Here is a 24,031-nt window from a genome sequence, read left to right as displayed (position 1 = left end):
GAGAGCCCTCGTGGGCTCTGTCACAGGAGGCACACTTTTGAGTGCTTGAGAATAACCAGATCACAAGATCATGCCACTGAGTCTTAACCTGGGAAAAATGGACACAGCCACCAGGGCTTCAGGTGACAAAAAGCAGAAAACAGAGAGAATCTGTGGGCCTGGGCCTCCAGGCTATGGATGTCATATGTTGAATGTTACTCAGAAGTTTTGACACAGGGGTATAAGCTTAATGCATCTTTCTGCCAGCGCCACAGTTGACACATGTGCAAATGCTCAGGCTAGCATATATTACCCCTCTGGACATACGATGTTCCAATGTTTGCACCTCCACTCCTGCTTTGGGCCTTTTGGGGGCTGGAGGACAGGATTTCACCCCAGACTAGCTCTAGCTTATTGTGTAACCAATCTTGATGCCAACTTACAATCCTCCTGCCTCAGTCTCTAGAGTGCTGGGATTACAGGTGTGAGCCATTATGCCTAGCCACTGATTGGGCCATTTACAAAAATAATATGTTTGGAACAGGAGAATTGTAAAACTTTTAGCTTTTTCTAATGAGAAGAGATAAGAGAGTGGGGAGGGATAAATTAGGGTTTGAATAAGAAAAAAATAGCTCCAAGGAAAATTGTGAGCCCTTTAGATGGAGGTTAGTGTGGGGGCAAGGTGAGACTGAAATTGTCCTCCCACGGCAGCTGGAGTACGCGTGCTCCTGGCTCCCATGGGCTCTGCCTGCCCTGGGGAAAGACATGAGTCAATCTGGTAATGGTCCTCCAGTCTTTTGGGAGGGAAATGGATGAACCAGCATTTAGATCAGTGGTTCCCAACCTGAGGGTCTTGACCCGTTGAAGGACTCTTTCGCAGGAACTGCCTGAGGCCATTGGAAAACACAGACAACATTACAATTCATAACAGTAGCAAAATTACAGTTATGAAGTAGCAACAAAGATGATTATGGTTGGGGCCACCACAACATGAGGAACTGTATTAAAAGGTTGCAGCACGGCCTATTAGTCTCACAAGGACCCAGGCCTTAGCCTAGTAGATGCTCATGAGCGCCAGGCTCCACTGTACATTGTGCAAGTAGTTTATTTCCCTGCCAATGTGTGTGATGTCAGAGCTTTCAAGGAAGAACTTAGGAGTCAACCACCAATGCTTTGAACACATTCATTTGAAAGATTTGCAAATTTTCTGGATTTCAACATGATCAGTTGTATGTTAATCAGTTATATTTAACTTCATTGATACAAAGGAAAAACTAATCAAGGGTGCCTGACATCTCATTAATTTTTCTGTTGTTTATTGGGTTTGGTTGTGTTCTGCGAGAGGGTCTTCTAGCCCAGGCAGGCTAGCCTTGATCCTCCTGTCTCCACCTCCAAGCACTGAGATTCAGGTGTGTATGGCTGGCATTGGTTGTTTTGAAAGGTGTACTGTGCCCACAGCAATGCTTGACTCTTACATACAGCTCTACAGCACACACAAACCATCCCTACACCTGGACAATCCATACATCCCAGCACCCAGGAAGTAACCAGAGGAAGCCTGCTTTGATTCCTGCTGACCAGGATATAAGGGGCAAGGCGCAGCGTGAGTGACTGCCCTAATCATACTTCATGGGGAGATTCAACTCACGGGCCCATGCTTCCTCCTCTGCACCCATGGGTGAAACTCTTCAGTGGGGGTGGGGACAGGTCCATCCTGTGCAGTGGATACTATCAGCATCCACATATCTAATCTTAGCTCCCTTCAGCTCCCTTCCCCTCGCCTCAGCTCACCTCACCTCAACTCACCCTGCCTCACCTTTGCTCACCTCAGCTCCCCTCCCCTCCCCTCAGCTCACCCTGCCTCACCTCAGCTCACCTCACCTCAGCTCACCCTGCCTCACCTCAGCTCACCTCACCTCAGCTCACCCTGCCTCACCTTTGCTCACCTCAGCTCCCCTCTCCTCACCTCAGCTGCCCTCAGCTCACCTCCCTTCCCCTCACCTCAGCTCACCCTGCCTCGCCTCAGCTCACCTCAGTTCATATCTCACAATGATAAGACAACCAGTCAGTATCTCCTCACCATGAGGAAAATGTACTGTGGGAGGGTGAGAAACCAAGCCAGGCTGGCACCGGGAGACTCGTCGCCAGCACCTTGCCATTAACCCCAAGGGCAATGATCACACTGAAAAATGAAAATCACTAGACAACAATGAGGCAGTGGTGGCACACACCTTTTCTTCCAGCACTGGGGAGGCAGAGGCAGGTCGAGCTCTGTGAGTTCGAGGCCATCCTGGTCTACAGAGTGAGTTCCAGGACAACCAGGGCTACACAGAGAAACCCTGCCTCAAAAACAAACAAACAAACAAACAACAAACAAAAAACCCCACGCAAACAAAACAAAATTACTAGACAACAAAGCCACCGTTACAAACTTACCAAGTTGATCTCTTCTTGATCCTTAGACCAAAGCTCAAAGAAGAAAGCTCTCTTGAAAAAAACTGTTAACAATATATGACAACTTTGTAAGAAGTTGTATCTCCCTCTTTGAATGATATGAGACTAAAAGTCTTACATAGCTACTGGCTTCCTCATTATTCAGCTACTTGGAAGAATTTAAGTGGGCAAAGCCAGATGTAGGGGCCTGGGCCTGTACTCCCAGCCTGGGCAGGTTGAGGCAGGAGGAGCAGAAGATAAGATCAGCTATGGCTACATAACAAGCATGAGGCCAGCCTGGGCTACACAGGATCCTGTCTCAAAACAATAGCCACAACAACAAGAATCTAGGGGCTGGTGAGATGGCTCCATAGGTAAAGGCACTTGCCACCAAGCTGGGTAGCCAGTTCTGAACCCTGAAGCTCCTGTAATGGAAACAGAGATCTGACTCCCACACCTTGTTCTCTGAGTTCCATATGACTGCTATAGCATACGGGTACTCCACACACACAGACGCACACGCACGCGCATGCATGCACGAACGATTTCTCTCTTAATAAAATAATAAAGCTTGAAAAAATTTGGAGTGGGAAGGTTCTCGTGTGTGTTACTCTGTGTTTATGACAGTGTTACTCTGTGTTTATGACAGGCTCAGTCAAAGATGAGGATTTCTCTAGCTCTGAGGGTCTGGTAAATCATCTACCTAAAATGTTAATATTCCATCTACACACTTTGTGTGGGTTCATTTGAGACAGTCCCTTTGTAGCTCAGGCTGGCCTTGAACTCCTAACTGTTTCCTCTCGACTTCCTTATTCTGGGATTGCAGGCATATGCCACTACACCCAGCTGCCTCCACTCTTTCCATTTGATTTAGGCTTCTTTGTTCTTGTCTCTTGCTTCTGGGCACAGACCCCTCCCCCTTCCTTATTTTAAGCTTTAGTTGTAGCTTTGTCTTTTTCTTTTTCTTTTCATTACATCAGGTATATTGCCCTGTAAATTGTGGTAGTGGTACCAGGAATAAAAAATTAAGGAATTTTTAACTTTTCAAAAAAAAAAAAGAAAGAAAGAAAATGACACGCACTCATGTTCTCCTAGACAACCGCTACCTTGAGAAACTTGGTCGATTCACCACTGACAAGAAGCAAGCTCCTGAACCTCGGGGCCTTTCCCCAACTCTGCACAGTGATGGAACAGCACATGGACGACAAGGACATCTGTACCAACATTGCCAGAGTCTTTAGGTAGGTAGACAAAGAAAATGCCTCATTTTAAAATGTTTAGTTTTTGCATCCTTGGTGTAAAGTGCCTCCCTCAGATGGGCCTGTGGGCATGTCTTTGGGGCATTTTCTTGATTAGTAAGAGGTGGCCCGCCCACTCTCCTGGGCAGATGGGCCTGGCTTATAGGAAAACAGGCAGAGCCAGCTATAAATGCGGGCCAAAGGTTCAGGTCTGCCTCCAGGTTCCTCTCTGAGAATCTGACTTCCCTTCTTTCCTTCAGTGAAGGGGACAGTAATGCGGAACCATAAGCCCAATAAAGCCTTTCCTAAGGAGTGCTGTTCTTAGTTTTTGTTTTTTTGGTTTTTTTTTTTTCACACAAAGAAAAGCAAGCTGAGCAGGTGCTATGTCTGTTCTGAGTTCTCTCTCGTATCTGCGCACGACTGAGTTCTCTCTCGTATCTGCGCACGACTGGAAAGGACTGGTTCCTTTTCATCTACAGAGCACATCTTGAATGCAGTTTAAAAGCCCCGATTCAGGCTGATTTCTTGTGAGTCTGATGCAACTCTAAGCTTATTGATGGTGGGTCACTTAACACTCAGGAGGGCTGTGAACTGTCTCCGTCACCCCTCGATAGAGAATTATGTACCACAAAACGCATCAAACTTTTTGTCATACTGGAAATACTAGGTGCTTTAATTCTGATCCAAGCCTGGTGTGGTTTAGTTTGTAGTTGTTATTTTTGAAAGTTTTGTGATGGTTCAAGGGAGCCACTGAAATGGGCTGTTGGAGTATGGAGTCCATTAGGTGACATTAGTGCCATGGAAAGACAGACAGGCAGCATGGTGGGGGCTCTGAAGAGAGGAATGTATAAGAGCCCACATGGCAGAAGCAGGCTCTCTTTTATACATCCTAAGGACAGTACTGGCCTGCAGCTAGGCTCTCTGCTTCCCAGGCCCTAGGCAGGAAAGGGTTTGGGGAGCAAGAACGGTGACCAGTAAGTACCCTTTTGATGTCAACTCACTCCTCCAGGTGAGCTGTGCTGGCGCCTAGAGACCTGTAGACTGTGGGTGTCTGTCTGTGGGGCTGGCCTGGGCCGCTCAATTCCAGCATTGCACTCTTAGATTCATGTGCCCGTTGGAACTCAGACTCACACATTCACTAGTCACCTTTGCACTTTCTCCGACCCACATTTGATCACCATTTGAATCTAGGTTGTTTGACAGTAGCCAGGTGCTGATAAATTCCAGCAATGCCTTCAGAGTCACACTTTCAGATTTTCTTCTGTGTGCTTGGCCAACAATTCTGCAGGATGATCCCCCTCCTCCCTCTCTCTGTCTCTGTCTCTCTCTGTCTCTCTCTTACTTTGTTGTCTTACTTTGTTGCCTTCTCTCTCTCTCTCTCTCTCTCTCTCTCTCTCTCTCTCTCTCTCTCTCTCTCTCTCTCTCTCTCATACATCATTGTCTTACTTTGTTGCCTTAGCCTTCTAAGTGCTAAGAGTAAGTGCCACCTCACCTAGCTTTTTTAAAAATGTCCTTTAATACAATTGTATAGATATCTCCATAAGGATTTCACACCCTTTCGAGATTTATTCTTAGGTTTATAGAAATAAGTTACTTCCTCATACACTATACTGATGACTATAAATACAGGCAATATTTACCTACTAATTTTATATTCGGGAATCTGGTGAGCATTATGTTTGTCTGTCTATAGATTCTCTTATATTGTCCACAAATGAGAATGATTATTTTGCTTCTGTCAAAAATAATACAGTTCTTCCCCTACCTCTTTTAAGAATTTAAATTGAATTAGTTTAAATTTAATATGTCAAGATAGTTTCACTCCCATAGTCCAGGCTGGCCTTGAACTCCTTCCTGGCAATCCCACCTCAGGCTCCCAGTGTTGTCTGAGCCACCATGACTAGCTCCCATCTTTATTTCATTGCTTGGGACTCTTAATAAAAAGCTGGTGAGCACTAGCTAATTTCTTCTAACTTTAAAGATTATCGTGTGGTTTCACCAGCTGAAATAAGTAGTATAGGCTCCCCCTCCCTGCCCTTTGGAAACAAGATCTCAAAGCCTAGATCATGCTGGCCGCTAACTCACAGAGACCTAGGTATCTCCCACGGCCTCCTGAGAGCTATTATGCATCGTTGAATTTAGTTAACTAATACATTGTTTCTGATTTTTCTGACCAGTATGTGACTTACATTGACCTTGCCTTTTTCTTTGCCATATTATTTTTGTGTTTTCAGTTTCAAGTATATAGCGTCATCATAAAGTGAGTGGGAAAAATGTAATCAAAGTTCGTGGATAATGGCTACAGATTCAATTAGTTAACAGTCCCTTCTCTCCCTCTGTCTCCCCACACCCACTCCCCACCCTGGAGTCAGTCTCACTGTATGGCCAAGGCTGATCCCAGACCACTGAGCTCAGAGGGTCCTCCTTCCTCTGCCTACTGAGTAGCCAAGACTACCGGTACTGGCCACCATGGCTAGCTGAGTCGTTTGTTTAATAGCTGTGTATACTGTCTGGGTTCCCACTCCGTTCAGCTTCAGTCCATTTGATTCTTATGAGACTTCATTTTTCCCCCTAATGCTTTCAAGCAACATTAGGTGGTTCCACCCAAGCTTTCAGGGGGCTGAGGCACAAAGATCAATAGTTTGAGTCCAGCTTGGAGTACATAGTAAAACCCTGTTTCCAAAAATAAATCAGTATGGCATGGCGGTAACTCTGCAGTAGAGTGCTTGCCTACCTTGTGAGAGCCCCTAGGTTCCATTTCTAGTTCTTCAACCAACCAATGTTGGTTTTAATCAGTTTTGTCTCCAATGATACAGCTTTATTTATTTTACTTATTTGCAAATACTTGTACTGTACTTAGTGTGTGCTGGGCAGTCGTCTAAGTACTAACCAAATGGGTCCCTTTACTATCATCTTCATCTGACAAAGGGGGAAACTGAGGCACGGGGGAACTGCAGTCGTTTTCCCAACATCAGAGCAGGCCGCAGAGCTGTGGGTCAAGCCAGGCACTCTGACTCCAGAGCGCATACTTTTTTCCTCCCATGTTACGTGGCCCTTCTTGTTATTAAGATTACTGTTCATGTTTGATTTGATTTTTAGTAACTTTAAAAATTTTCCTTGATCAGTCTTGCCAAAGGTTTGACAGTCTTTTTTAAAAAAATATTTATTTTGTTTTATGAATACTTATAAGTGTTTGTATGTATGTGTACATGTGTACCATGTGCATGTATGCATGTGCCCTCAGAGGTCCGTTAGAGACTCCTTCATCGACTGGAGCTGGAGTCATAGGCTGAGTCACCATGTGGGTGCTGGCAACTAAGCCTGGGTCCTCTGCCAGAGCAGCCAGTGCTCTCAACTGCTGAGCCATCTCTCCAGTCCCCAGTCATTGGGTTTTTTGCAAAGAATCAGTAGATGTATTGATACAGTTCATTGCGTGTTTCCTACCTTACTCTTCCTGCTCCTCCTTCCTAACCCCTCGTACTCTCCCTGAAGATGCTGTGTTTTGCTTCTACCTGTTTTAGTTAGGAAGTCATCTTCTTTTTGATCTTGTTAAGGCTATTCATTTTCCTCTAAATGCTGCTTTAACTGTATCCTACAAATTGTAATTTGCAGTATTTGTTTGTATTCAGATGTGTTTTTAGATTTTCTAGGTTATTTGAAATGTAAGTTTCATATTTTTAAAAGTTTTATAGTATGTGGGAAATATATTAATATCTTTTAAGCTGGGAGTGTGGCTCATCCCAGCCCTTTCGAGGTAGAAACAGGAAAATCAGGAGTTCAAGTTCATCCTCAGCTACATAGTAAGTCTGAGACCAGCCTGTGCTACATGCAACTCAGTTTCAAAGAAGAAACAGGCTGGTGAGATGGCTTGGTAAATAAAGCCACTTGTCACCAAATCTAACAACTGGAGTTCAATTCTGAGGATCTAAATGTAGAGGAAAGAATCAATTCCAAACACACACGCTTGGTCTTCCTGTGTTGTATAGGCTAGTTTCCCAATTCCCAACTTCAAGCCCCTGTAATTCTTAGACCCCAAGTGCTGCCATTGTAGTTGGGCACCAGCCGTGGTCTGCTGCATGGTGACCAGAGAAGGCTTCGGTGCTGTGAAGATATGCTGAAACTCACAGTAGGACAGTAGTCATGTCTGCCTATTGACCTGTAACTTATGAAAGGTTCCTGTTTGTCATGAGCTTTTCAGTATTGGCTTTGGGGTTTGCTCGCTGCTCATGAAACACTTTCAACACTGCTTGTCCTAAGGGTTGCTTGGTTTTTATACCTACCTCTGATGGGGTGGTTATCCAAACAGGTACTGCAGCAATTTCTGAGCTTCCATTTAGAACATCCTATGTAGTTTTTTTTGTCAATTTGAAACAAATCTAGAGTCAGTCAACTGGAAAGAGGGAGCCTTAATATCACCTCCATACGATTGCCTATAGACAAGTCTGTGAGACATTTTCTCGGTGAGTGATTGATGGTAGATGGCCCAGCCCACTGTGGGACTGGGGGCGGGGGCGGCCACTATTAGGCAGCTGGTTCAGGGCTGTATAAGATGACAAGCTGAGCACACTACAGCCAAACAAGCTAGCGAGCAGCGTTCCTCCGTGGTCTCCACTTTAGTTTCTGCCTTGGCTTCCCTTCGGGACGGACTGTAAGCTATAAGGTCACAGCATGTATCACAGGAACAGAAAGCAAGGGGGACAGCACTCTGCAGTCTTCAGTGTTCTGCCTCCTTCTGGAAAGCAAACGCAGGGCCTCATTCCTGCCAGCCATGTGTTCACCACCGAGGAGGGGACTTTAAAAACGCCCGCCCTTGCTCTGTCCTCTTAGAGTCCAGAGCAGATAGCAAGCCTCTTTGCATTTTCTCTGGATTTCTGGACTTCTTTTCCTGAATTTGCATTGTCTGCATTTACAGTGATACTATGTGCACTTAAATTTTTAAAAATTGTAGCATTTGTTCTGACTCTCCCACTTGGCATTTCCCACAGCAAACTAACCTCTTACCGTGACTGCTGTGCGGCCCTGGCCAGCTATTCCAGATGTTACGCCTTGTTTCTAAGTCTGTTGAACAGATACCAGAAGAACCAGGTCAGTCATGCATGCCTCTGTTTGGTGTCTTCAGTGTCAGCGCACTGGTGGACTTGTAGACGCCGATGTTAAGTGAGTTTATCTTTTTAATGTTTTGGTTCCTACTAGAGGCTCCCTTCCATTCGTGGTTTAATGGCCCCAGGGTGCAGTGACTACCTGCAAGAATTGAACAGAGAATAATCGGAGGCAGAAACGGGGTTCTTTGGAGAGGTTCCTGATTTAGGGGTACACTGTAGGAGTTCTGTTCTTCCTGGGGATTTACAGACTGCCTACATGAGTTTTCCTGGGGTGCACATGAAGTACACTGGCTACTTCAGTAGAAGCCCCCACTGAACTTCACCTCGGGTTTATGGAGTCAGAGGGGCAGAGTGTAGCCTGTCTTTCTGCATTTTAACAAGAACCATGGGGATTTAACATGCAAAAGAAACCATCTACATGAGATATACTTTGAAGATTCTTTTAGCCTTTAAATTCAGTAATTCTTTGAGCATGTTGTATTTTAGACTATGGGATTTCAAGTTAAAGTTTTGGAAGAATTATCTATCTACTATCATCTATATATTTATATATGTATACATCTATCTATTTATCTCTCTGTGTAATATATATGTGCCTGAGTATCTGTCTGTGTACCACATACAGGCAGGGACCCCAGAGGTATTGGATCCCTGGAACTAGAGTTACAGACAGTTGTGATCTGCCTGATTTGGGTCCTGGGAACTGAACCTGGGTCCTCTGCAAGAGCAGCAAGTGCTCTTAACTGCGGAGCTCTCTCTCCTACCCTCGAGATAAAGTATTTATGAAATGACGTAGCTTTAATGGATCAGAAAAAAATGTGTAATGTGTTGTTTACATTGTAAAATTATACACACACACACACACACACACACACACACACATTGGCATATTTGTGGAGATGAGAGGACAACTCTATCAGTTGGATCCCTCTTTCTACCACATGGGACCCAGGGGTTGAAGTCAGATCAAGTTTGGCAGTTTAAATAGAACTGAATCTAATTTTTCTAGGTCAGTACTTCTGCTGAAAATGTCTTCATTTGTCAGCTTACATTATTTTAGCCATGTATTATTGTTCTTTTAGTGGTGGAGAAACTTCTGTCATTCTCTTACCTTAGCAAAAAGAGACCTAGCTAAAAGCCCTGGTAACTTACGTTAAAAACTGACCGACAATTTTTTTACTTTAATTGTGTGTACACATATGAGAGTAATAGGGTGAAATCTAAGGAGACAGGAAACCAAGGACAGAGGTCGACAGAGCCTTGCTGTGTAGCCCAGGCTGGCCTTGAACTCCATATATAAGCCAGGTGACCTGTCCTTGAGGTGCACCTGCCTCAGCTCCCCAAGTGGGTATCACCATGCAAAGCACTACATGAATATCACCATGCACAGCACTGCATGAGTGTCTCCGTGCACGACACTACATGAGCGTCACCATGCACAGCACTGCATGAGGGTCACCGCGCACGGCACTGCATGAGCGTCACCGTGCATAGCACTACATGAGCCTTCCCCTGAGTACCTAGGCCATAGAGGCCTTCACGTGGGTGCTTTGGGTTTTCTACACACCCTATCCTTTAAACTTGGAGAATTCCTCAGGTCAGACAGCACATGGTCTTGCTTAATCAGCTTTCAGGTGTTCACCACAGGCTCTTCACTTGTCCATCAAGCATTGCCTAATTTAGGTTTTGTAAACTCAACTTTATCTTTGTAGTCTAACCATAATCTTTGGACAGTGAATTAACCCAAGGATAAACCTTGCTTTCTTGGATATTTTTTTTCATTTGCCTTGGGGAGGGCTGTGTTTTGGGGGAGAGAGACATGTGCCTGTGGAGGTCAGAGCATCTTGCAAATAGAACCATCAAAGAAATGCTTAATTTATTCCTTAATTACTGTGGAGAAAATCATATTCAAATGTATTGCCCATGTCCTTTGCATCTTAGATGTCTTCAGTGACTTGTCATTATTCTAAGTGTCCCTAGGAGGCCTGCGTCCCCCCCAGGATGGCATCTTAACCACCTGGGTCACCCGTAGGCTGCCTCTTAGTCTCTGTGTCTGCCTCTGATAGCCCCACCTGCCCTCTTATGATCATGTGCTTGAAGTTAGCCGAGGAATCTCACAGTCACACTGAGTAAAAGCAGCTTTAATAATGAAATATTAAATAAACTTGGCCGTCTCAGTACTTGCAGGAGAATCGGGAGTCTGAGACCAGGCCGGGCTATGTGAAATCCTGTCTCAAACTCAAAAGAAAAACAAACTATAAAATAGCAGGCTCTTTGATTCAGAGTAGAGCGCTGTGAATATCAAAATGGCCACGAAGACCAGACGTGTGGATGGGGTCCGTTGTTGATGTTGTTTACTAGGCCAGATGTCTTGGTTAGGGTTTTACTGCTGTGAACAGACACCATGACCAAGGCAACTCTTATAAGGACAACATTTAATTGGGGCTGGCCTATAGTTTCAGAGATTCAGTCCATTGTCATCAAGGTGGGAGCATGGCAGCATCCAGGCAGGCATGGTGCAGGAGGAGCTGAGAGTTCTACATCTTCATCTGACGGTCTATGGGAGAAGATTGTTTTTCAGGCAGCTAGGATGAGGGTCTCAAAGCCCACCCTCACAGTGACACACTTCCTCCAACAAGACCGCACCTCCTAACAGTGCCACTCAGGACTACGTAGGGCCAAGCATATTCAAACCACCACACCAGCCAAGCACAGAGATGAGATATCAGAGAGGGCATAAAGGCCTTCCATCACTGCTGAAGTCAGCCTTGGGCAGTCTCCTGGAGATGGTCTTCAGGATGGTGCTTCAGGATGGAGCTAAGGGCCTCCATGAAAGACCCACCAGCCCAAGAGTCAAGCTGGAGCTGCAGGAAACTGAACGATGCGACAAGCAAACATACAAGCCAGACCTGAAGAAAGAGATTGTTGGTAAAATGTCTGGCCGCTCCAAGGATAGCCGCAGCACTGGCTGTGAACTGACTGACCAGGGCTCCCAGGGGCTCTCACACTAAGTCAAGGAAGCACACTCTCCAGTAGATCAGCATCACAACCTAGCAGGCCGTGTGCCACCGCGCGTACACTTCGGGTACACAAAGCTACAGCCTTCCCCACACACTAGAGAACAGAGATGGGGGCAGGGGCAGAGATTTAGGGAATGCCTTCCTGAGCCTGGTCCACGCTGTTCAGAACCAGGCCCTGTATTTTGCTGTACGGCTCCAGGAAGGACAAAGGGGGGCTTATGATAAGGTCCCCAATAGAACTGCGATTTCCTGCAGAAAGGCAGACATGTTGAAAACAGTCTGAATTCAGGAGGAACAATGACTTGACCCTGGACTCCATCCAGCAAGAAGTCCAGGTGACAAGAGGAAACACTGTTGTACCTATGTGCCAGGTGACAAGAGGAAACACATTGTACCTATGTGGAACAAACAGCTGAAGTGTGACATAGCCGGACCCCAGAAATGGCACTGCTCGTGCCCCGGCTAACAAAGCTCTGAGCCCTTCCCTGTGAAGATGACATTAAAGCTGCAGACCTGTTGCTCTCCACCCCACCCTCGAGTATCCCATGGCTGTCCCTTCATCCCCTTCCTCAAGGCAAAGAACTGACATTCCCCAGAGTTAAAAGTGAAAATCCACGGTGCGCTGTGCTTCCCTGCTTGCGTGTTATGCTGTGCGTGAACTGTTCTTACCTAAGGAAAGCTCACCGGTAAGATACAAGAGGGAGAAACCGCAGCATTAGGAGAGTGGCCAGTGTTTTAATATGCCAGTGACTATTTGATGGAAGCCTAGACATTGCGAAGTTGCACATTAGCATGCAGATGACAAGATAGGATCTCTTCAAGAGTTACGGTAACATTACCTTGTAAACTCCTAGCCTGAGGTATTTCAGTTACTTTTTAAAAGACAACTTCTAAAAGAATGCATTGGGCTCACATTTCAGGGAGTTAGAGAGCCCATCATGGCAGCTTGAAGGCATAATGACACACCTTCTCCAACAAGGCCATACCTCCTAATCCTTCCCAAACAGTTCTTCCAACTGGGGGCCGAGTATTAAAACTCATCCAAACTACCCCAGTATCTGACCCCTAAATCTTATTCTGACATTCTTGTTTTTTATTATTTATTTTATTTTATTTTATTTTTTGAGATAGGATATTGTATAACCCAGGCTGGCCTTGAATTTTCTGTGTAGCCAAGGGTGGCTCTGAATTCCTGGTTCTTTTATTTCACCTCCTGAGTGCTTGGACTAGAAGTGTGTACTACCCTGCCTTGCACTAATGTCCTTTTAAATGCTTATAAATGCTCAGCTCTTTGATTGCCCCTGGAAAGAACTTTATTATCATATTGGCTTCCTTACTAATGAGATAAATAGTGTGCGGTTGGTTGGGGCAGGCTTTGAGACACAGACCTCAGGCCGGCCTTCTGCTTGATTGGCTGCCAGGGTGACCTTGAACTCCTGATTCTTCTGCCTCCACCTCTTAAGTGCTGAGATGACAGGCGAGCCCCTGCCATACTCAACTGAGAGAAATAATTTTTAAATTGTCGATTTTTATCTTATGTTTTTAAACTTTTCAAAAAGTACCTGTGGGGCTGGAGCAATGGCTCAGTGGTTAAGAGCACTTGCTTTTACAGAGGACCTAGGTTTGATTCCCAGTACCCATGTAGAGGCTCACAGCCATCTATAACTCCAGGCCCAGGGGATCCAGTGCCTCGTCTGACCTCTTCAGACATTGGGCACATTTATAGTGATATATGTGTGAGTCTACTAATATATATATAATAAAATAAATAAATGTAAAAATGAAGTTTAAGTTTTTCCAAGTACTCCTTATTATGTCTTTTATTTAACTATTGCAATGTTATACTTTTGAGCTATCTTTTTTTTATTCCTGAGTAAGAAAAAATACCAAATTTATTCTTTCCCCAAAGCCAAAATATTTGAGAAGAGCAGGGAGTTGGTCAGGCTACCAGGAAGTGATTAAGCATCTCAAATACTTCCTCAAGTCATTGACCAAAGCTCCCATAAGCCCTGGACAGTCTTTTGCTGGTGGTCCCAATGCTGCCATTTATGCAGCTGCCTTCCCCATTGTGGTGAGCTCCCGGGACACAGGCTCCCGGGACACGTAAGGGAGGCTTTTGATACGGAAAGAATGAGTTTGGAGTCTGTGAACTGTTATAAGCTCTTTTCTTCCTAATATTCAAGTGTCTTCCTTAAATACTTGCTGTTCTCTTGCTGGTTTGGAGGAGAACATACTAAGAAGTCTGCCCCTCTCTTTTCACACTGATGGGCTGCCACGAAGCCAGCAGAACAGAAAGGAGAGATTTAAAATCAGATCGGCACAGGTCCAAATCCCCACCCCGCCCCCAATATATAAGCCAGTTCCTAGAGAGTCTACGCCCTACCCTAATATGCTTTGCAGTGGTTTAGCCGTTTGTACCTCTGAGTTTTACCTGGATTTGGAGACTTAGAACTGATCTTCAAAGTAGAACTCCGCCCCATGGCAGTTTAAGGAAAATTACTACAGCCCGTGATTATTTGTGTCCCAGATGTTCGAACTGTTTCTGCAAGATTAGCTTGGCAGAAATAGATTTGAAAGCTTTGTAGTTTCTTCATGTACACACCTAACAGCGAGTGTGTGGCCACAGGGACTGGTCTGGGCTGGTCTGGAGTGCCTTTGCTCAGGGACATTTTGTTTGTTTCTAAGTCCCATCCTCCACCCCACCCCACCCCACCCAGGAGCCCAGAAGAGGAGTGTGTTTCCAAAGACTTTACCCAGTCAACCTCAGAGAGTACCGGAAACCCAGATTTCATATTTCAGCTATGCCGCACCATCTTGACACATCCTGACATGCCTAATATTCTCTGACTCAGAAGCTCAGCAGAGCCTGCCTGGTTCCAATTCGGATAGGGGACCCTTCTTTCTTTCTAAGGACCCCAGATGACTCTAGATTCTAATTAACACCGTGGTTCGGGGACACAGTTTTGACCTTCATTGTGACAGAACACCTATGTCATAAACTTAAATGAAAGACCAGATAACTGAGTGAGAGATGTCTTTGTCAATAAATACCAAGCACAGTACGGTTCAGAAGATGAAATCTTATACAGGCCATCGTCCTTGTTACGTGTGCAGAGTCAAAATGCTGTAAACAATAAAGCGCAAAAGCGAGTACTGATGAGTTCAGTCCCAAAACCCAGTGTGGCAGTGAGTACCACAAACCCAGGCTAGAAAGCTGGGTCTGATGGCTCTGGCCTGGGCTGTAGGCTGGAGGACTGCAGGGTTAGGGCCTGCCTGTACCGTAGGGCACATGCAACTTAGCGAGACCCTATCTCAATAAAGTGTTTAGTAGAGGCCCGGGATAGAGGGTCAAGTGGTGGAGCCCTCGCCTGCTGTGAGAAAGGCCCGGGTTCAATCCCCAGCACCACAAATGAAATGCAGCAAGAGCTGTGGGAGAACCCTGCATTGTACCCTGAAGTGTTATCATTTTTATACAGTATTCCCATCTCATGGTGATTACATACATGTGTAAACATTGCTTTTTCTGGTTGGTTCATAAAACTTAAAAGCTGCTTGAGCTCATAGCCAGTAAGTTTTGAGAAAAATCACGACCTCACATGCCCCATGTCTTAGCCAGGCTCCCTATGCTGTGCTGAACGACCATGACCAAAAGCCACTTGGGGAGGAAAGGGTTGATTTCACTCCCAGTTCCATAGAACAGTTCTTCACCAGAAGCTGTGTGGGCAGGGACTCTCACAGAGGCCATGGAGGGGTGCTGCTCGCTGGCTTGCTTCCCATGCCTTGCTCAGCCTGCCTTCTTACAGAACCCAGTATCAGCAGCCCAGGAATGGCCCCACCCACAGTGGGCGGGGCCTTCCCCCATCAATCACTAGTTAAGAAAATGCTTTACAGCTGGGTCTTGTGGAGGCATTTTCTCAATTGGCGTTCCCTCCTTTCAGGTGACTCTAACTTGTGTCAAGTTGACATGAAACTAGATAGCGTACATCATTTTGAAATTTACTGTACTTTTTGTTAAAAATCCTTTAAAACCTGCTGTTTGCTCTGCCCTCTGCAGGTGAGAAAGCCAACGGTTGTGTGTGTGCATTCACAGTAATTATTCAGATGTCTGATTAATTGAACTGCCAAAAAATTTACCTCCATGTGAGACAGTTAACGGTACAAATACTCCTTCTATATGGTGTAACCTTTTTAAAATTAGTGATTATACTAGGAACATTTAGGAGATCGTCTGAGCCAGGCCGCGTCTGGTAGCTCGTGTCTTTTCTCAAGGAGGCGGAGGTGGGTCTGAGTTTGAAGCTAGCCTGGTCTAGAGCTCTGGGACACCCAGGGCTACATAGAGAAGCTGTGTCTAAACCCTGTCTTGACAAACAAAACAAAAGAGAAAAAAGTTAATCTGGCCTAATCCAAATTTGTGAATGCATTAAATGGAAAAGAGTCTCTCTGAAATTCTGGACAGCTTTCATTACCTACAAGATGGACCTTTGTGCACTGTCTTTGTGTACATGTGTGTAAACCACTTATCACTTAACATTTATTGACCCAGAAAACTTTGAAACCATTATGCATATAAAAAATCATGTTGAGGGGTTGGCTCAGCGATTCAGAGGACTGACTGCTCTTGCAGAGACCCTGGCTCTGTGTCCGGCACTCCCATGACAGCTCAGGACTGTAACTGCAGTCGCAGGGTTGATGCCCTCTTCCAGCCTCTGCCGGCACCAGACACACAAGTGGTGCACAGATATGCATGCAGCCAAAACACCCATGCACATAAAATAAAGATAATTTAAAAACTAATATGGAATAAAGTAAGGCGAGGACCGCCCGTCTGGGTCTGCGGAAGTAGCCCAGCGAGCGGCACAGCGAAAGGTTCTGGGTTCAGTTGCTAGCGTCAGACCGATCTTGTCTGCGTCTGCTTTAGCGTGCCTCTCCTTGTCTACGTGTCCACCTCTGACTGGCACCTGGAGTGTATTCTCTGTGGCACACACACATTTTCTAATCCTCTGAGAGAAGGCTGCCCTGAGTGCCCAATGTGTCCTCTTAGCAACGTGGAGACGCGTCATCCTTCACGCTGAGGACAACCTGGCTCATTGACAAGAGCCATGATAACGTGAAATCACACTGACATTTATAGTTGTGTGTGTTTTTAAATCAGTCTATCATCTCTCTTTCTCTCTCTTTCTTCTTCCCTCCCTCCCTCTCTCCCTCTCCCCCCCCCTTTCTCTCTCTCTCTCTCTCTCTCTCTTGGTCACGTGATCTTGCTATGAAACCTAGGCTATCATGGAACCCACCAGGCTGGCACTGACCAATTCTATTCGTGCTGGGCTTACTAGTGCGAGCCTGTTGTGATTTTCAAGACTGTAGATTCTAAAACTGAAAGCATATACCTCTAGTCCTGGCTCTGAGGAAGCTGAGGCAGGGGGAACCATGAGTTAGATGCTAGCCTGGGCTACATGAGCCCCCGCTCAAACAAAACAAAACAAAAAAGTTCCATACTGGCAAATGTCACCTACACCCTGCCCCCACTCCCCACACACAAAGCGATGTTATCGGGGGCAGGGTGCTCCACAGGAAGCTGTGGCCAGTGACTTCCACAGCATGCTGAGGGGGAAATCCTGTACTGGGCTCACTGCTGATGGGAGATGTGAAATATCTCTTCCCCATCTGCTGTTGGTTTTGTTAAAGGGGAAAAAAAGAGAGAAATTACATGAGCGAGTACCCGAAGCGAGCACCTGACCTATCGCTACCCTTTCGGCTGTTAAGTGGGACTTGAGCATTTAGATCGGGCCTCTCTGAGTGTGCTGAAAGTGAACATGTGGGTAGGAGGCCTTCACTGTTAATCTCTACACATCTCGCTGTGAGGGTCACCCAGGAGGAATGTGACTTCGTGTGTTTTTGTAAAGCCATTCAATAAAAAAGACAGCAGAGGTGTCTCGGTTCAATCCCAGGGTCCACACTGGCCTCGTTGTTGGAATGAATCTCTCAGGAAGCTTTGGGGATGCAGGTTGCTGGGCCTCACCCTGGCTGGTTCTGGCTGAGGTCTGGGCTGGGACCCGAGAGCCCGTTTCTAAGAAACTCCTGCCCGAGCTTGTGCTGAGAAGCAGCTGGAAGAACCTGTAGCACAAATGAGGTGGTTCCCTGAGATGCATCCTTCAGTGTGTATGAAGTAACTTTGAGATGAACCTCCAGGGGTCTCAAGTGCTAACTCAGGTCACCCTGACATAGGGTGAGCATGTTAAAGAAGGGAGCGACTGGCAAGACCAGCCAAGACCAGCCAAGACCAGCCATGAGCTTCTCCAGTGAATGTTGGGCTGCCTCCTTAGCTTTTGCATGCGCAGCTGACAATTTTTGACCTGTTTGCTCTCTGTTTCTGTCTCTGTCTCTGTCTCTGTCTCTGTCTCTGTCTCTCTCTCTCTCTCTCTCTCTCTCTCTCTCTGTGTGTGTGTGTGTGTGTGTGTGTGTGTGTAAGTGTGTGCCCGTGGAGGCGGAGGGGGGTTGGTGTCACATTAAACATGTGCTCTCCCACTGAGCTCTCCCTAGCTACAGAGACAGTTTCTTAGGGAAAACAAGATGTTATGTTATGCTGTGTTAGGACTCTTCTCCCAGTGTTCTCTGCCAGACTTTTGTCAAAACAAGTTGTCCTGGGACCAGCTGCCATCCTTGGCAGGCATACAGCACCGATCAGAGTAGCCCATGAGGGAGGAATGAGTTGGGAACCTTGGGACCTTCAGAACGACCTGCCCAGGGGAGGTCTCATGGACCACAGTTAGCTAGCCAAGCCCCCAGCTCTTGATTTGTTGCGTGAGACAAGCGCATTAAATGTCACTAAAACGATCCAATGTTCCTGTAGATGTTTCCCTTTGAAAGAGCACAGATGTGTGTAGATGTGTGTGTACCCACATCTGAACTTCGTAAGTTTGCAGCAGACATGTTTGAGAGTGGTGTGTTATTTCTGTTGACAACACATGTTACTCCCAGCCCTGGGTGAAGTGAGCTGAGTTTGCATATGGTATTTCTCTGGGGGTGTGGGCAGGGGTAGGGGTGGGGCTCGACAGAAACTTTCAGAATAGACTTCCACAGGGGCAACAAGTGAGCTCTCAACTTATGTCCAAGTGCCAAGACAATCGGTAGCTCAGGTCTCAATGGGCACAAAACTGAGACAGAAAACAGTTGCCATCAACTCGATTCAAAGCCACACTTCCCAGTTTAGGTAAGAATTCCTATCAAGATCCAATTAAATGGTAGATCTCATTTAAGCAGTAGGCACATATTGTCTGCTTTATGGTGTAAATTGCATTTGGTACAAACCAAATGTGCAAACAGATGGGCTTAATAAGGGAGAAGGAGCAAAAAGTGGGGCTGGCTTCTGAGGTGCCTCTGATGTCAGCGCCACCACATTTAGAAGCCCATCACAGTGTGTGTGGGTTTGAATTTTGGAAGAACATAAAGGGATTTTCCCATCTCTTCTGTAAATATCTACTGGGCAAGAACTCTGGTAGAAAACGCCCGAAATAAGACTTATGTAAGGGGCAGCCTTTTACAAAGGTCACATGAAGTTCACAAAGAACAATCCTTATCTACATTAGCTGCCCCATCACCACGGATCCTCCTCCTCCGCCTCTCCAGCTCTCCCACTTTGGGGCAGGGCAAATTTCTTTCTTTCTTCTTTTCTAAACAGACCTACTAGATGCGGGATGACAGGCAAAGCTTGGCAGACAGGGTCCGGAATCACCAGACTGGCCCTTCCTGTGCTGTACTTTTAAAGTCAGCCTCCACGTAGTTCCACTCAGACCCGGAGGGCGAGCGATCCCTCCAGCCAGGCATGCAGCAGCTTCGCCTTGGTTTGGACATCCTGTTGCAGGAAGAGAGACCTGGAAAGGCTGGAGATGGGGCTGCAAGCAGAGGGTGTACTGCCCTCCCTCCCTCACATCCTCTTAGCAACTGTGCTGGATTGGTTAGGAAGAGCCCTCCACCCCCTTGCCCTGGTGTCTTTTGTGTGGTAACTTGCTTCCACTGGCTCTCTGCCTCCTCCCTGGCAGGAGTGTGCCCTCTGGCTGCCTTCCCAGCCTCTCTGCAGGCACATTCCCAGGGTGCTGGGCCAGTGAGCGAGAGCCTTTGGCTGAGCGAGCTCCTTGTTCAGCCTTGCCCTCATTCTGCACCCCTGACCGGGCAGGCTCAGTGGGCCGAAGCTTGTTCATTCTCTCCAGCTCCCACTGTTTTTTGTCCTTGTGGAACCGGCCCTTCCCCCACTCAGCACAGAGCCCAAATGCCTTCATGTCTGTGCCTTAAAAAAGAACCCATCGCAGTAAAAATCTAACTGTTGCCCTGGTGGTTTTGAGTGGCAGTCACATTCAGAGGCGTGGAGTGTGGGTACTCAGGGAATAATTGCTGATTGGGTGGGTGGGTGGGTGGTCATCTCTGCCCTCAGAATGGTCTGCTTAGGTCTGCGGTTTTGAGTCTGTGGTCTCTGACTGGTCTGACATATATATACTCACTCTCAGGCCAACTGTCAACCCGCCGACAGTGCTGATAGGATAGGTAAATGAGCATTTTCTCAGGAGTCTGCAGCCTGCCCTTGGTGACTTTTATTCTTCAGCCACCTGTAAACTCAAATAATGTTTAGGTTACATTTAAAGTGAAAAGTCGAATAAAGCAAACTGGAGATCCTCACTCAACTCTAAGATGCAGGCAGTTTTAGCCAGTTTAAAACAGGGTATTTTGATTAATTCTCTGGTTAAGGGCATGGGGAGTGTCAAATTTTCAATTCATTTTTCCCTCTTTAACTTAATTCTTAAAGGTCCTTCTAAAATGCTTTCCTAGGCTGAGTAGGAGTTGTCTCCTAAGTACGAGGAGTCTGTGGAATGTAGTTTATTCCCTCTGTGACAGCTTGACATCAGTCCTTTGCCTGTGGTCAGCATCATGCACGGGGACTATTTTAGGGTGCCCTGTGAGAGTCATGTGCTCACTCTGGCGGCCTGTGGGTGGGGAGCATTGTGAGGTTAAAGCGCTCATTGTCAGTCACACAGGGCAGATGGCTGAATTGGATGCTCCTTCAGGGTGAGGGAACAGGCAGTGGATGCTCCTAAGATGAAGATTCCAAGTCTCTTCCTGCAGTACACAGACAGGCCACCAGGGGCGCCTTTCACAAGAGAAGGGAGGCAACCAGTTTGAGAGGTTGGTGAAGGGTCAAACGTGCCTGGTGCGGGCCTTTAATCCCAGTACTCAGAAGGCAGAAACAGGCAGATCTCTGTGAGTTTGCAGCCAGCCAGGGCTATGTGGAGAGACCCTGTCTTAGACTCCCACCCCTGAAAAATGCCTCAAGTCTGTGGGACATTGGAGGTTGAGGGTAGTTGGGAATGAGGTGTTGAAGTGTATCAGCATGCTCAGAAGTCCTTATGCAGGCCCTGAGTGTCCCTCACCATGTCCTTCAGTCTCCAGAAGCCTCGGATTTTCCGTACGTCAGAGTGGGGGTGGCAATCTCTTGTTGGCTTTAGGCCAATATCTCCCAGATGGAAGAAGGTAGCTCCCATAGTAGCTACTGCTGCTGCTGATGCCCTGGAGCTGGTCACAGACCGTTCTGTACAACAGCGTCCTCTTCTGTGTCCTGCCATAGTTAAAGCCGCTTATGTGGGGCCCCATAATGTCTTAGCAAAGTGCATGTCAGTTAGGGCGTGCCATGCTGACAGCAGGAGGACGTGGGCCTCTTACGGGAGTGTGCTGCTGGTCTGTGTTCTGGTTGGCTATAGCTGCTGATAATTCATTCCATTTTCAGCAAAACTAGGAAGTCCATATGAACTGGTTACTCTAGACTGCCTTCTCAGGGATACTGAAGGCCTCTCCAGATTCCTTTTCATTTTGTTATTTCAAAACCATGTCATTGTGTGAGTGTGCACCGATGTGTTGGTTTAAAAAAAATACTGAGAGTGGAGGGCTGCTCTCAGGGACTGGGGAAGAGTGAGGGGTGGAGAGCAATGTGTTGAAGGAACAGAGATTGTGGGTCTGTGAACCTGATCATTTGTTATTTGTGGCATACTTTGTTGTTTTTCGAGATAAGGTCTCACTTGTAGCTTTGGCTCTCCTGGAGCTCACTCTGTAGAGCAGGCTGGCCCTGAACTCTGAGATCCTCCTGCCTCTGCCTCCCAAGTGCTGGGATGAAAGGTGAGTGGCATTACCCGGGCTTTCTTGTGATGTTCTCTGTAAGAGCTTATGGGATCTGTCTTGTTAGCGAAGAGGTACTTTGTATACTTGGGTGGGTTGGCCTGGGCGGCAGTAGGTAACCTCTGTGCAGCTCTGGTTCCGCGGTGGGGGAGACTCTTCAGGGCAGGAATGAGAGCCCAGGCCACTTCAGATGAGGCCATGGTCTCACAGAGACCCCTGCCTAGCTTCCAGTCTCAGGACTGTAGCTGAGCCACGCAAGCGCAGGTGCAGGAACAGCCTTCCACGAGACTGCTTCTGTTTTGGCCTATTTTGTGCTCCTGGCTCCCTGGAAAACATATTTGCAAGAGGTGGGAAGAAAAGACGCCACAGTCAAAGGACAGAAACAGTGAGGAGAGCAGGTGGTGGGAGCTGGGTGCTGCAAACGGCACAATCTGTCATCCCCGTTTGTTGATCTCGCATGCCATCCTTCAGTTGGCACTGCTACTGCCAGGAACCACCCCCTCCCTTTTCCATCCAGCAGGGAGATCGGCATTGTGACAGTATTAACTCTTCCTTTCCTGAAGCCACTTCAAACTGAATCTTCTTCGTCACACCATGCCCCACATAGATGTTAGAACCAAAGATATTTAGATGTGTCAAGGACCCAAGGGTGAGTTAGAAAAAGCAACACTTGGTCTGCCCAGATGAAGTCACAGGCTCTGAGATAAACGTTCCTGGAAGCTGAATAGTGAGAAGTAGAGGAGGTACCTGGGCTGGAGGAACCTAGGAAGGGAAAGAGCAAAACCCAAGAGGGGAGTAAATGCTTGGTCCTGACAGAGACGAGCAAGACTAACTGTTGGTTAGCTGCCCCAGACAGCGTTTAGATCACTTACGATGTCTTCACTGTCTCTTTAATGTTTCCCCATAGGGATGGGAGATCCCCCCCCCCCAAGGGAACACTAAAACAGGATGCTAAACGGAGTAGGAGCTTGCCCTCTAGGATGAGAGCAGGAACAGCTTTGTTCAGATGGCAACAATGGAAGTTTTCATGTTTAGTGACTTGGTTTGTGTGTGTCTTTTAAGCCTGTGGGCAGGTTAGTTCTGTATTTCGGTCAACTTGACCCCAAGCGTGAACCTCAGCTGAGGTGCTGCCTCCCTCAGACAGGGCTGCTTTTTTCTTAGTTGATGATTGGTGTGGGACGGCCCAGCCCACTGTGGGTGGGGCCACTCTTGGGCTGCTGTTCCTGGGAGGTTTAAGAAAAGTGGCGGAACATTAGCCTGAGAGCATGTCTTTAAGCAGCCCTCCCCCATGGCCTCTGCTTCAGTCCCTGCCTCCAGGCCCTGCCCTGACCCCCCTCACCGATAGACCGATAGACCCTGAAGTGGAAGTGGAAGCCAAAGAAACCCTTTCTTTCCCAAGTTGCTTTTGGTCATGGTTGGTTAACAGAGCAGAGAGGGGCCTGCCTAGAACATTTTGGACCCCTGCCAGCACATCTGAAGGTCCATGTGTTGGTTGCTTAGGCTACTGCTACGGTCAGTATTGGTCTTTACAGAGAGAGAGCTTGTACAGCGTCAGTCAGAAGGCATATCAAAGTTTGCAGCAATTACTGGCTTGGAAAATAGAAAGCAGAATTTTCTATCAAGGAACTGAGTTCTTGGGAATCCTGCCTTCCTCTTGCCCCCTGGCCTGGGTGTTGGAGGTTTGTCTCCTCAGCTCCTTTCTTTGAGAGCCTAGGGAGGGCCTTTCTGCACTGGGAGTTGCTTGAAGGAACCGTGCAGTGGGATTCGGGTGTCTCAGCAAAGTTCTGTGCTTACTGTAGAGTTAAGGCCCGAGGGGGATACAAATGGCCAAGCGTTTGACACCATCTGACTCCTCAACACCAAGCTCCACGAGATTGGCGTACAAAGACCTTTGAAAGACCACCCCATCCCTGTCTGTGCAGGAGTGCGCACAACCAGTGTCTCATACGGGAGTGTGCACAGCCAGTGTCTCACACGGGAGTGCACATAGCCCTGTCCACACAGGAGAGCACATAGCCCTGTCTGTGCAGGAGTGCGCACAGCCAGTGTCCGCGCAGGAGTGCGCACAGCCAGTGTCCGCGCAGGAGTGCGCACAGCCAGTGTC

General features: G+C 47.0%; 1 protein-coding gene across 1 annotated transcript in view; it reads left to right on the top strand.

Moving 5' to 3' along the window:
- The window catches only part of Armc2 (armadillo repeat containing 2), a 109,361-nt gene that overhangs the window by 66,680 nt on the left and 18,650 nt on the right, over window positions 1–24,031 (top strand). The window contains exons 11-12 of the mRNA XM_021205659.2: window positions 3,508–3,653; window positions 8,636–8,735. Coding sequence (XP_021061318.1) covers window positions 3,508–3,653; window positions 8,636–8,735 — 246 coding nt within the window. The remainder of the gene's footprint in view (window positions 1–3,507; window positions 3,654–8,635; window positions 8,736–24,031) is intronic.

Source organism: Mus pahari, chromosome 9 (genome assembly GCF_900095145.1).
Source record: "Mus pahari chromosome 9, PAHARI_EIJ_v1.1, whole genome shotgun sequence".
Taxonomy (NCBI): domain Eukaryota; kingdom Metazoa; phylum Chordata; class Mammalia; order Rodentia; family Muridae; genus Mus; species Mus pahari.
The sequence above is the reverse complement of the archived record's forward strand: the minus strand, read 5'-3'. Positions and strand labels throughout refer to the sequence as shown.